Here is a 14,250-nt window from a genome sequence, read left to right on the forward strand (position 1 = left end):
CTGCTCGCCGGATCTCCCTCCGGTGGACGCCGCGATGTTTGCAAAAGTGGCTGTTTTCCGATCTTTTTATATTTTTTTTCTCCCCCTTCTCTTTCCCCCTTTTTAGGAAGACGATGTAGGGGATGAAAATAAAGCCCGAGGGAACTGGTCTAGCAAGTTGGATTTCATCCTCTCCATGGTGGGTTATGCAGTGGGGCTGGGCAATGTCTGGAGGTTCCCGTACCTGGCCTTTAAGAATGGGGGAGGTATGATGGCTTTTCTTCCTGTCTCTCTACCTGCAGTACCGTACGGGGCCTAGCCGGCCCCTGCTTTTTTTGGAAGGGAGTAACATGAGGGAAGCGGGACAAAGGCGGGCAGCAAGCTTCGGGCTGAGCCCAGGTCCGGGGAGGCACCTTCAAACCATCGGCGACTTAGGGAGAGCCCTGCCTGGGTTTTTGTGATGGGTAGCTCTGAAAGTAGGAAAGCTCCGACAAGATTTCGTTGAAAGGTAGCGCTTTCATTAAATACCTACAATCGGTGATGGCTGGAGAGGGAGGAAGAAGAAGAGGCAGCTTGATCACTCCAGGGCACAGAGTGAGGGCTCCCACCCCTCCTTCGCCTGATTGAAAGGCAATAGCGTCTGAGTCCGCAAAGGGTGGGGAGGGGGAAGCGGAGGGAGGAGGGGACGATACAAAAGGATTTTCGAGTCGGGAAAGTCAGGCGAGGACGTTTGAACCAGAGTCGAGACGTCATGTGATTTCGGGAAATTTGGGGAATATCTTTGAAACCTCTCAGTGATCTGACTGAAAAAATAAACGTTTGAAATAGAATGACTGCTGCTCAGCGGAAAGGAGGAGAAGAAAAGTTGGAAGAGGGGTTGCGCCGTTAACAGTTTACAAGGGGAAGAAAAAGTTTCTTTGCGGAGGTTGTCCCAACAGGGGCTCTTACTGAAACTGCGAACCGGCGGGTGTTACTGCTGCAACCCCCTGCAGCTGTAATCAGCGGGGATGCTGGTGCTGTGAGCATTGAAAACGGTCGTGTAGAGGCTGTAAGAGCTGTTTTATGTGAGAATAAGCGATTTAAACCCCAAATCGATCTTTAAAAAAAAACAAACTGTGAGATTTTCGCCTTTTTACACGCAAGAACTTTAAAGTGGATGGTGTTAAATGCTCATTTAACAATAACACTATCTCGAGCAAATGCTGGAAATGCAGAAATCTGCTTCCTCCCCGCCACCCCGCCGGGGCTGGGGGCACCGGTAGTCCCTAACAAACACAAAACGTTTCGTTGATGCGGGTCTTGACTAAGTTGTCCCCGGTATCACGGGCAGAAATCTCTCCAGGGGTGCTGGTCCAGAGAGGCCCGTTTCGGCCCGAGGAGAGCCTGTTCCCAGCCTGCAGCCACCACAGTGGTTGCTGGGTGGGCGCGCTGCCCCGCGGAGGGAGGCGACTTCACCCCGGGAGGGATGAACGAAGCGATGCGGCCCCTCCGCATCCCTCCGCGGGCAGCCCGCCTGTGCGCCATGATTCAGGTTGTTCTCTCTTTTCTCCTCCCCCTCCTCCCCCCAAGGTGCGTTTCTCATCCCCTATTTGATGATGTTGGCTCTAGCCGGGATCCCCATTTTCTTCCTGGAAGTCTCCCTGGGGCAGTTTGCTAGTCAGGGGCCTGTGTCGGTCTGGAAAGCCATCCCCGCCTTGCAAGGTGAGCGGAGCAGGAGCCGGCCCGGTTTTGGGGAGCATGACCTGCACCCCCTCTCTTGCATGGCTTAAGCACCGCCGCCTCCCTGCGCCCCCGCTCCGCAGGCGCGCAGCCGCATGCTCCGGGCTCTCCCGCTGCTCTCCGCTGGTGTCTCAGCAGCGTTAGCGCGCAACTTGCGCGGTCGTTCGCGGGTGGAGCCCGTTCCGCTGGGGGATGCGCTCTGCAGCTGCGCCAGACGAAGCCGTTGCTTTGTAGCCGCCGGGACCTGCCGTCGTTCCCCTCCCGCGCCTGCAATTAATCGCGATATTCTCCTCTCTCTCTCCCTCTCTCTTCTCTCAGGCTGTGGCATCGCAATGCTGATCATTTCCGTTCTAATAGCCATATATTACAATATAATTCTGTGCTACACACTTTTCTACCTTTTTGCGTCCTTTGTACCTGTGCTACCGTGGGCTTCCTGTAACAACCCGTGGAACACGCCAGACTGTAAAGATAAAAACAAACTTTTGTTAGGTAAGTTGGGACAGGCTTTTCCGCCTCCCCCGCTCCCCCCCCATCTTTTCTCTTTTCTTTTCTTTTTCTTTTCTTTTTCTTTTTCTTTTTCTTTTTCTTTTTCTTTTTCTTTTCTTTTCTTTTCTTTTCTTTTTCTTTTTCTTTTTCTTTTTCTTTTTCTTTTTCTTTTCTTTTCTTTTTCTTTTCTTCTTTTTCTTTTTCTTTTCTTTTCTTTTTCCCCTCTCTTGTTCTCCCCTCCCCCCCCCCCCCCCCCCTTTTTTTTTTTCTTTTGTCTTTTCCTGTGCCCGTGGTGTGTTTCCAGCCCTTTCCCTGGCTCAGCTGCTCCCCTGGGAGATACCAGCGGAGCCTGCGGGTGCCTGTGGCCGGGCAAGGTTCCCAGCACGGAGAAACTGTCGCTTCCCAAAGCTGCTTTGAAGTCATCTGCATTATACGGACCCTTCCCCCCCCGCTTTTATTTAGATGACGATGATGATGATGATGATGATGCTTATTATTATTATTTAGATTTTATTTAGGTTTTTCCTCATCAAGGATAAATGTGTGTTGTGTTTTTTTTTTCCCCCCAAGTACAATGCCAAAAAAACCCCAAACACCTCAACTTTTTTTTTTTTTTTTCAGGCAAAAACCCCGTGTTAGAGGAGAAAGCGTGAAATAAAATGCTGTAGCTGGCAGCCTTTGGTTTCTGTTAAAGTCAGCTTCTCAGGCTGTAGCACGGCTTATTTCTAACTGGAAAAAAAAAAAAAATCACCACAAAACAAAAAACCCAAACAACCAAAACCAAAACACTACTAACAAAACCAAAACAAAACGAAAAAGAAGGGGAAAAGAAACCCCAAACGAAAACCGTTTTTTCAAAAGGCTCAAAACACACAATGACCTGAAAAGTAAACCCAGCAAACATCCTCCTGGAAGCATTGTCCGCACGGTAGCAGGATGCCGTTCCCCCTAGCCCCGGGAGCTGCGGAGTGTCCTGGCTGGGGGCGGCTCCCCGGGACTCCCTCAGTCTCCCTAATCCCGGCCTGAGGCTACACACCGGTCCCTGCCCCCGAGTAGGGGGATCCCCGAGAAGAGGCATGAGCGCTCCCCGGGGGCGGGTAGAAGTCCTTTCTCTTCCTCAGGCTCCTTTTAAGCCTCAAACATTTGGAATAAAGGGGGAAAATCATGAGATATTTTAAGACGTAGTTCTGTCAGACCCTTACAGGTTCTGTAGCAAGGTGTTACAGAAACCTAACACAGAGCAAAAGCTCAAGTAATACGTGCTTTTTCTCGTCATTTTACACTCAACCTGAAAAAACCCCCAAAACTATACGAGTGATTTTTTGCTTTGTTTTCTTTTCTCCCTAGATTCCTGCATTATTAGTGACCACCCAAAAATACAAATCAAGAACTCTACTTTCTGTATGAGTGCCTATCCAAACTTGACTATGGTTAACTTCACCAGTGAAGGAAACAAAACGTTTGTCAGTGGAAGTGAAGAATACTTCAAGTAAGACCTTTCTTGGTTTAGGAATGTTGTGTTGATCTTTCTCTGAAATCTGCTGTAACAGAACACAAAGCATTGTTTGGAAGACTAGAAATTCAATATTTAAGGACAGCAAAAGATACTCATTTTTATGCATAGGAAGGACAATTGCTAAATTTCAAATGCTGTATTATTTGTGTTCTGTTCCTACGGTGCTTAGCACAGCTGGAGTGTTGGCCCACGGTTGGCGTTTTTATCTACTACTGCAATGCAGATAAATAAAATAATACATGGTGAGACTCACTGGAACCTTCTAGAGAAACCACCGAGAACACTGAAGCAAAACAAAATACTGTAGGCATTTGCACTGAATTACTGCCTGCGGTAGCTCTCATTAATTTTCTCTTTTTTAAAAAGAATTTTATTTTTTTTTTATTATTATTTATTCCTAGGTACTTTGTATTGAAGATTTCAGCAGGGATTGAATATCCTGGTGAGATTAGATGGCCCTTGGCACTGTCTCTTTTCCTAGCTTGGGTGATTGTGTATGCCTCCCTTGCTAAAGGAATCAAGTCATCAGGAAAAGTAAGAAAAATATTTGTGATTTTACACTTGCAAGAAAACAGCGTGCTGCCTCAAGGCAATCACGCTCTTGTTTAAGGCAAAGAATTACTGAAAATTATTGTCAGTAAATGACTAAGTATTAACAAAATGCCTTTTTCCTGTCTGTGTTTTCCTATCTAGCCAAAACATAAAAAAAAAAAGATTATTTGGGTTCGGCATTTGTTCCTTAATCTTCAGTAACTTTAAAATGAGCCCTGGAGCTGCGCTCAGCAGCTGGATGGCAAAAAGGCGCCGTCAGCAGCCTTCCCTGGTCTGCGTGGTGCTCTTCAAAATTACAGTCACTTTACATGTCACTGTAATCAAGGAAATTATGATATGAATCGAGATGTTAAGTAACATATTTTAAGATCAGAGCTGAACTTCAGTTGGTCCATGGTGTATGTGAGCAGTGACACTGTGTCCTGCTTTCCCAAATATTTGTGCCATCTTTCTAAAACTCCTCCCTGCAGTAACCTGGCTCCTTGCTCTGTTTCTCTGACATCTCACGTGTTGTTCTCTCTCTTGCCCTTCAAATCTGCAGCTTTATGCCGTGCCTCCTAGCTAGCAGCTGTGTCAAGAGGGAGCATGTCCTCTCCTTGGCATGGAAGCACAGGCACGTGAATTGGCCAGGCAGCTGTCTGAGCAGAGAAATGCAGTTTTTTCTTCAGCAGCAGCACTGATTTGGGTAGGGTTTTTTGGTGAAACCTACAGGAATGCAGTATCTGAGACTTCTCCATCAATGCCACTGCAGTTAGCTTGCAGGTTAAAATGTTAGATGATGACATAGCATAAATCTAGTTTATTTAAAAAAAATTAGATTGAAAAGATAAAAAAATCTAGAGCTAAATAACTAGATATTTCCTGAGATAAAGGTAGTGGATATGCAGAGATAGCTATGGATTTTCTAGAGCTGGGCACAGGGTTTCTGGTTCCAAGCCATCCCTATACATCTAGAAGCTGACAACATCTGTTGGGAAGTATCTTGGGAATTAGCAGAAGCCTCAGAGTGCCAGGGGAAAGTTGAGATATCTTCCCGCCCCTTACCTTATTGTGATAGGAAAAACTGTTTTATGAAAGGCCAGAGCCAAGAAACAGATGATGTACAGGAGAATAACTTGGGTTTGGATGTGACAATAGAAATTTCTTTAAGTGAGTCTTAGGGACCAAGAAAAATATTGACTCCGTTGTGTCAGAAACAGAAAACTTTTATTTATGCATAGATGAGTTCAGTATATTCACTGCACAAAAATTCGTCAGGACAACTTCTTGAAACACCTCTTGAAACAGCAAAGAGAAAGTCCGGAAAGTAGTTTCAAAAGTCACTTCAGCTCAGAGGATTCTGGTCCTTGTAAGAATCAGAGGTTAATGTGAAAGGATTTGAAATGCTCTTGGGTAGCACATACAGCTTAGTTGGCCATAATCCAGCCACTGTATTTGACCACAGAGAGAGTTCTGCACTGTACTAGATAATTACTAAGTAATTAAACACTCAACCTCTGTTGTGTATTTAGACATCATGATGATTAGGGCTATCTGGATTGTTCCACTGACTTTCTTTTTTTGCACTGGGACCATAAATATTGTCATGGTGATATGTAGTTATTAAGAGGTACAAACAGTAATAAAAATTCTTCAGGCTTAGTTAAGAGAACAGAGAAATATATAGAAAGAAATCAGAAATTTAAGTGTTATTGAGTGGCATTACTCATTCTGTTTCCATCGAACTGTGTTCGCTTATTCTGTGCAAGGATCAAAAGTGATATTTTCATTTAGCTGTAAGTTCCTTATTGTTCAGAATTTCTTTTCTGCTTCTTCTTCCCCTCTCTGTCTAGAATCCCAACTCTTACCTCCATGGCTATTGATTTTATTCCTGTTTCCAGCAACAAGAAGAGCTGTAAAATTCCAGATTTCCTGGGAAATAGCGCTATTGTCTTCCTAGTTTATCCCCTGGCTATTGTCTCTGAGCCTGAGTAATTGCTTTCTTCAGTCAATAGTGTAGCACTTGTATTTACTTCCCCCTCTTTTTCTATGGATCCAAATAAGCCCTTTCGATATTTTTTTTTTTTTTTTTTCCTGTCCAGGTGGTGTACTTTACAGCTACGTTTCCCTACGTAGTTCTCATCATCCTTCTAATAAGAGGAGTAACTCTACCTGGAGCTGGAGCTGGAATCTGGTACTTCATCACGCCAAAGTGGGAGAAGCTAATTGATGCTATGGTGGGCTTATTGTTGCACTTCTAAGTCTGCTAGGGTGAATAAGTCACACAGATTTCTTAGTGTCTGTCGCAAGAATTTTCTATGTGTAGAGACAAGTATTGTCATCTGTGGAAACTTGTTCTTCAACTTACGTGGAGTATTGTTGTAACGGATGTTTGTTATTTGTGTGCACGTAACGTTTTTTACATATATTATTATAGATATGTTATTTACTTCACATTTAAGATTTCACCTGAATTTCTGAGTAGGGACTTTCAGAAAATAGGGAATTAAAAAAGAAGTGTAGATTTTCATACGCTGGTGTCTGTTAGATGCTACCGTGACTTGAACAAGCACATGAAGCTTTTAATAGGATAACATAATAAACTTATCTGCGTTTCTTGAGAAATGCTCCGAGTAGGTGTATTCCACTCATTGGACAAAGATTGTTCTGAATAATGCATATGAGACGTTAGATTAAAGAAAAACAAATTATGCATCCTAATCTAACTCCCCAGTAGCACGTACACTGCCACAGAGCAGCTGTGATCGCTGTCCTACCTGTGCTGTGAGAAACGAGGCTACTCGTTGTGTAGGAGAGGACAGAATTAAGGAACTTGGTATCTGGCTTTGCTCTTTAAGCACTGGCTTTATGAGACGGAGCTTCAGCTCTGCCACCACGCTTGTGATTTCAACTGATGTCTAAAAAGCCATTTGTTGCCAGCGAATCCAGTGAAACATATTACAAAAATACACACGGATTTGTGTCTGTGTAGACATGATTCCACCCACGGATCATATATTTGTCTGATGTGGCACATGAGCACTCATGTGTCAGTCTTAAGTGTCTTGAGGCAGGAGTCTGGAGGCTGAAGCAAAGCCTGAGCTGAGAGTTACCGTTCAGATTCTTTTCTTTAGAAATTTAAGAGGGACTTTTAGTACACATCAGGAAATTTACTGTTTTTCTTTTGGTGGTTGTTGCTTTGTTGTTTTTTTTTTTTTTCTTCCTAAGAACATTTTCCCTCTGCCAATAGCGATGTGATATCACACTGGTAGATTGATAATTAAAGCTGAAAACAATTTCCTGGTTGAATTGTGCAGATCTTAATTTCCTTAATATCTCTGCTATAATGGGAATTTTGATCCTTTGGTGATGGGAGTATTAGATCTTTTGCAAACAATACAGAAATTAATTTTTCATTGAATATGAGCATTTGTGGATCCCACATTGGGCAATAAAGGAGGTGAGAACTGTTGCCTTTTGCAAAATGGGGCTGTCTGAATACACTAAGTATCTGTATAACCCTGGGTAAGTGTTTGATAATATTCAGGCAAGCTTCTGTTTTCAATTCTCTTTGCAGTGTAACATGAATTAAGGCTTTGAAGAACTTTGTTACAGAGCAAACAATGCTGTTTGTTTGTTTTTAAAGAGAGAGTTGGCTAAGCATGTCTTTTCTTCTGATTGGAGAAAACGGGGCCCTGTTGTCAAAATAACCCTGACTTACACTATGCTGTTTGATGTACACCTAATGAGAGAGATTTACCCTAATTTTAATGTAATCTTATGAATAAGTAGCATATCAAGCAACACTGAGGTTCTTATACTTTATCTTCTTGATAAAAGTTATTTAGGGCCACTGACAGACAAACTGTCAATACCTGATGCAGATTCGACCTCTTGATTTCTATTTTCTTTGCTGAACATATTTGAGTTTACATGTATCAGGCAATATAGTTTGAATGTTTGTGCCTACCATATACAGCAAAGGTCATATTGTCGTTTTATATGGGCTCAACAAGAACAGTACTCCTCATCAAATTGGAACTCTGCATTCCGAGGCAGGATTTGGCTTTTAAATGTTCTGTTGACATCCATTGCTCTAAAATTCATTTAAACTACTTACATATTAATCACCTAATAGTAACATTTAATCGTGTTATTGGTCTTTCTAAAGCTCTTTCCTGAAGCCATTGCTGTTTCCTCTTCTGTCTGTCTCATTTAGGTTTGGAAGGATGCTGCCACTCAGATTTTCTTCTCCTTATCTGCAGCATGGGGAGGTTTAATTACTCTCTCTTCTTACAACAAATTCCACAATAATTGCTACAGGTATGTGAGAGTGAAATCCATCAGTCTTATTAAACAGGTCTTGTCCAAAACCAGTTGTCTTCCAACTTGCAGAAATCTGGTTTGAAAGAGCTCCTCTTTTTTGTGTTCTTTTTTATTTTCTTTTCCTTTCTTTTATTTTTTCTTCTTTTTTTTTTTTTTTTAAGCTTTTTTTGTTTGTTTGTTTTATTTCTTTAATTTATTTTGGTTTTGTGTATTTTCTCTTCTCCCTAGGTCTTAATCTACTAGTCTCAAAGTGAGCTTTAGGTTTATTATAATCCCTATTTACTCTTCATTTTCAGAATCAGCAGTTTTAGGTTGAAAGACAATCTGGGAAGTGATATGAAATTGTGTCAGTTGGCAGCCTCTGCTGAAGAACAACCTATGTGTAAAAAGGGCCAAATTTTGCCATTGTGAGACATGCATGAGTTTAACGTGCAATTTCCATATATGTGATTCTTGTCTCTTTTAAATGTTATTTTTTCCAATTACTCTTAGAGTGATTTTACATGTACAAATATATTTCAAGTTGTGAAATTTTAAATCACTTTTATTTGAATTCACTGAAAGTTATTTTTACAAGGAAAAAAGTAATTCTTCGGGTGGCATAGTACAGCTTTTAATAGAAAATGTGCCAGATGAATGTCTGCAGATGGAAAGAACAGAAGCAAATAGCATTAGCAGAATGCTTCACCGCTATTTTATTGTCTTTAAAGCCAATCTTGTTTCTACTGAAGCAAAACTTCACTAATTCCTGCAATGACATAGGTGCTGATTCAGGACAGTCAACAGCATGCACAGGGACTGTTCCAAGGGTATGCTTAAAATCGTTCCTGAGTCAAGACTTTAAAGCACAGAGTCCTTGGGATTTGAACTCCCAAAGAATGATAGAATGATTTAGATTGGAAGGGACCTGAAAGACAATCTAGTTCCAACCTCCCTGCTGTGGGCAGGGTCACCTTCCAATAGACCAGCTTGCTTAAAGCCTCATCCAACTTGGCCTGGAACGTTTCCAGGGACGGTGCATCCACAACTTCTCTGGGTAACCTGTTCCAGTGTTTCACCACCCTCAGAGGGAAGAATTTCTTCCTTAGATCTAATCTAAACCTAACCTCTTTCAGTTTAAAGCCAGTACTCTTTGTCCTGTCGCTACACACCCTTGTCAAAAGTCCCTCTCCAGTTTTCTTGTAGGTCCTCTTTAGGTATTGGAAGCCTTCTTTTCTTCAAGCTGAACAGCCCCAACTCTCTCAGTCTGTCTTCATAGCAGAGGTGCTCCAGCCCTCAAATCATCTTCGTGGCCCTCCTCTGGACTTGCTCCAGCAGCCCCATGTCCTTCTCGTGTTGGGAACTCCAGAGCTGAATGCAGTATTCTAGGTGGGGTCTCATGAGAGCAGAGTAGAGGGGTAGAATCACCTCCCTCGACCTGCTGGCCGCGTTTCTTTGGATGCAGCCCAGGATACAGTTGGCTTTCTGGGCTGCCAGTGCACATTGCTGGCTCATGTTGAGCTTCTTATCAACCATCACCCCCGAGTCCTTTTCCCCAGGGCTGCTCTCAATCCTTTCTCTGCCCAGCCTGTACTTGTGCTTGGGATTGCCCTGACCCTCATGCAGGATCTTGCACTTGACCTTGTTGAACTTCATTAGGTTCACACAGGCCCGCGAGTCAAACCTGTCAAGGTCCCTCTGGATGGCATCCTTTCCCTCCAGTGTGTTAACTGCACCACACAGCTTGGCGTCATGGTGGCAGGGATGTGGTGCCACGATATCCTATAACTTCTAAGTACTGTATACAGAATACTTAGCTTTAAAAAGAAATGTGGATCAAGATTTTAAAAAGGAATTTTAAAAAACCATTTCCTACTAGTGTTCAAAAGTAATTTAATATAATTATCCTAAATTATGGGTGAATAAGTAACAATGTTGCATACTCAGTAACTCCCACCCAGCAATCCTTCGAGTCCTATTTTTAAAAATGCTTGTCCTGGGCCTTGATTTTTTTTTTTTTTTTTTTTTGGTGATGAATGAATACGTTCGGAACAACAGGGCAAAAAATGGGCGAAACATGATGCTATCTTTCTGCATTAATTTAGCAATGTTTTGTGGAGTTTGGAAAATGTTAATGAAAATTTTGAATGAAATACATGGTAATGAAGTATAAAAACCTTACAGGTCTAAAACTAAATACATATTTTACGTATGTTAGAGAGGGATATGGGAGACTGAAGCAGAAATAATTAGAAAAGCTTAGTTACTTCTCATCTGGTTAATTTTACAATATATCTTGAATATTGAAATGAGGCATGACTATTTTCCCTTTTAATTTTTATATTTATTACATTCTAATACTGCAGATAAAATTGTAGTTTTCAGTTACATATTCATTTTAAACATAATTAAATGATCTATAATTGCCATAAATTTACATAAATTCACTTCATAATACATACCTAAAATACTTTACTTAAAACTTAGCTGGGTTTTGGAAGAAGATTAACACATGATGATTCCAAACAGAACTTCATTATTTTTTTCTTATAGACCTGAAGAATTGACCTAATCATTCCTGTTAAGAGATGTTCTGTTAGAGATTCCACAAGTTTTTCAATTCAATGAGGTTCTTGACACCTTTTCAGGTTGTACTTCGTTCTGTTCCTGACAAACAAATAGTAAGAATAAGCAGTTCCAGCCATCTTAAAAACAATCACATTTAAAACGAGTGACTTGTTTGTTCCTCAGTCATATTAGTTTAAGGGGAAGTCTTTTGGGCACACGAATTGTGAAGAAAAAAAATAATCTTATCCAGATTGTAATAATTATGGACAGAGATTATGAAGGTTGGTCTCCCGTCAAGTCACATGTATTTTCCCAGTATAGCATGGCATTCACGTATGGGTTTCTTCCGATTCCCATAACAACAATGATGGAATACTGTATCAGGGAATCCTCTATGGACTGCCAGATGGGCCAGCACTTACGAGAGCGCTGCAAGGCACATAAAGCTTAACTCTGAGATTTTGTGTATAAATACAAGAAAAATACAGGACAAAAATCATCGTACCTGAACGTTGGCAGTTAGTCCGTATGTAATTTAAATCCACAGCAGGCAAAGAGTAGAGCACTGTGATACAAATCATGTCATCAGTGCTGCTTTCTTCAGAAAGGTCAAGAGCAGAAGTGCTTATCTTCCGGCTTCGTCTATGGCCTTCTTCATAGCATGTGAGTGATGGAAACTTGGACAGGTGATTCCTGGTGATGTTGTGACTTCTGTCATCTCTGATCAGAGATCAGCATCAGCATAAACGTATCAGCATAAAAGTATATCTTCATCAGCATTCTCACAGGATGTGTGTGCTTATGAGAGAGACTCCTGAAACGTGTACAAAACCTTTCCTTGAACGTATTGCAACAAGGTGACATGGTTGCTTCTGTTTTCTTTTCAGGGACACATTGATAGTCACGTGTACCAACAGTGCCACAAGTATATTTGCAGGCTTTGTCATCTTCTCCGTTATTGGCTTCATGGCAAATGAGCTCAAAGTGAATATTGAAGCTGTGGCAGACCAAGGTAGGGTATGCTGCCGTTTTGTTACTTAGGCATCTGGTGGCACCTTTAGCTCTACTACTCGTGATGACATTGACATTGAGGGTGGGAATAATGGCTTCAAACTGGAGTGGATTGGTAAACCACTTGTAGGTATTTCTGTATGGGAGATGGTAACACTGGGAAGTCAAGATACTACACGAAGCCTCCTTATCACTCATTTGGTAGAGAAAGAAGCAAGCTGAGACTCATTTCAAATCTTTATGTAAATGACTGACGGGAGGTGGGGTGAGATGTCTTCTTCACATACTCTAAGTGGTGACTGGTCTTCTCATTTGTCTCTGCTGCTGCTTGTCAAATCCTCTTCAAGATAAAAAGTGTCCTTGATGGTGGGAATCTTAGAGAGGATGGTGGGCTTCACGGGGTGGGGAGTGGGAGAAATGCGGTGGGAGAGGTGGACTGGGCTTCTGAATTGTGGGGAACAAGGAGCTGCTTCAATGGGGAAATAAAAAATTTCTAAAGAACTGATTAGAAGATCTTGGTTAGTGAAGTGAGATGGCTACAAATGGAGATGTAAAAGATCTTAATTGGTAGAGTTGAACGTGAGTGAGAAGAGTGTGACTGATGGAGGAACTGGTGCTGTTGTGTATGATTTGGTATGAAGTAGCAGGACAGAGGAAGGGAGGATATTTTGGGGTAAGATTGAGGGAAGTTTAAGGGGTTGTAAAAATCTGATGGGATTATAGAGGGTTAAGTGTTACCTTAGTCTAGTCTTACATTTCCTGTGAAACATGGCAGCGCTGCCTGGAAGCCAACCCCCAGATCTTTAAGATAATTTCAAACTGCGTTAAAAAGACAAATTTGTAATAACTTGTATACGTGTTTAGGATTCCCTCACCACAGCTGCTTCTGCGAGCACGAGGGTGATAAGTGTATTGTATCAACTTTCAGCACAGATAGAGTAATTTGCAAGCACCGAAGGGAAGTGATTAATAGCTTCTCCATGAGCCATGGGGATGGTTCCCAATGTTACCCGCTGCCAACCCATGATAGGACAGAGCAAGAGGAGGCTCTGAACAGGAGGAGGACAGCAGAGTTAAAAAAATGAATGTCACATGCCTCATAGCTTCTATACGTGACATGCCTCACTGTCTGCATTAACATGAAGACACTAAACATTTCTCTGACAGGTTTGTTGTGTGGATGAACTCAATGCCTCAGGGTGCTACATGTAGCCCAAGGTACCTGATTGAGTATTGTGGTTCAGAAATTGTAGCAGTGAGTTGACAATAGGGCATAGAAATCAAGACAACTTTCCATAGTTGCCATATGGTAATATTCATAGGTCATTTTAGACAAATTAGGTGTGAGGGATAATCTGCATTTAACAACATTGTGGGAGCTAAAAGGAAAACAGACAATGTGATCTGAGGACACAGAAATCCTGTATTTGTAGGATCAAGAGCCAGTGAAGCAGGTGAAGCATTCTTTATTTTTTCTTGAAAAATATATTTTCTTGGAACTCTAATGTTTCTAATCATTTATTAGAAACAAGCTACTCCAGGTGAAAGGAGGAGAACAAGAGAGAAGGAAAGAAGATCTTGCTGCTGGTTAAGAAAAAGAAAAGGCTTTTAGTTAACTTTTGCTTATTCCTTCTCTATGAACTGAAACATGGATAATCCCACAGGCTTTGCAGTGCTTCGGACCTTGGAGAGGCAAATAAAGGCGCCGGGTCACATTCAATTTCTGCAGCTCCTTCCGTTGGTACATGGCAGCCCAACTGTTGAGGTGAGGGGAAGCCTGTGAGCTGCAGTTCAGTCACAGAGAGTGAGTTAGTTTGGCTCTTGCACCAGCTGACCCGTGGCAGGATGGGCTGCTAACTGGGCTGTGGATTCAGCCACAGGTTCTGAGAAGAGAATTTCATAGGATGGTCAGCCAGCAAACTGCTTCTTCTTCACAAGTAGAATCATAGAATGGTTTGGGTTGGAAGGGACCTTTTAGAGGTCACCTAGTCCAAACTCCCTGCAATGAGCAGGGCCATCTTAAAGTAGATCAGGTTGCTCAGAGACCTGTCCAACCTGACCTTGAATGTTTCCAGCAATGGGGCATCTACAACATCTCTGGGCAACCTGTTCCAGTGTTTCACCACCCTCAT

At 42.1% G+C, this 14,250-nt stretch overlaps 1 protein-coding gene across 1 annotated transcript in view; it reads left to right on the forward strand.

Moving 5' to 3' along the window:
• Nucleotides 1–1,571: 1,571 nt before the first annotated feature.
• Nucleotides 1,572–14,250, forward strand: part of SLC6A5 (solute carrier family 6 member 5) — a 28,484-nt gene continuing 15,805 nt past the window's right edge. The window contains exons 1-7 of the mRNA XM_086613866.1: nucleotides 1,572–1,680; nucleotides 2,017–2,190; nucleotides 3,535–3,676; nucleotides 4,105–4,237; nucleotides 6,337–6,471; nucleotides 8,454–8,557; nucleotides 11,995–12,119. Of these exons, the coding sequence (XP_086469992.1) occupies nucleotides 1,572–1,680; nucleotides 2,017–2,190; nucleotides 3,535–3,676; nucleotides 4,105–4,237; nucleotides 6,337–6,471; nucleotides 8,454–8,557; nucleotides 11,995–12,119 (922 nt within the window). The remainder of the gene's footprint in view (nucleotides 1,681–2,016; nucleotides 2,191–3,534; nucleotides 3,677–4,104; nucleotides 4,238–6,336; nucleotides 6,472–8,453; nucleotides 8,558–11,994; nucleotides 12,120–14,250) is intronic.

The sequence above is a fragment of the Tauraco erythrolophus genome, chromosome 6 (assembly GCF_009769465.1).
Source record: "Tauraco erythrolophus isolate bTauEry1 chromosome 6, bTauEry1.pri, whole genome shotgun sequence".
Taxonomy (NCBI): Eukaryota; Metazoa; Chordata; class Aves; order Musophagiformes; family Musophagidae; genus Tauraco; species Tauraco erythrolophus.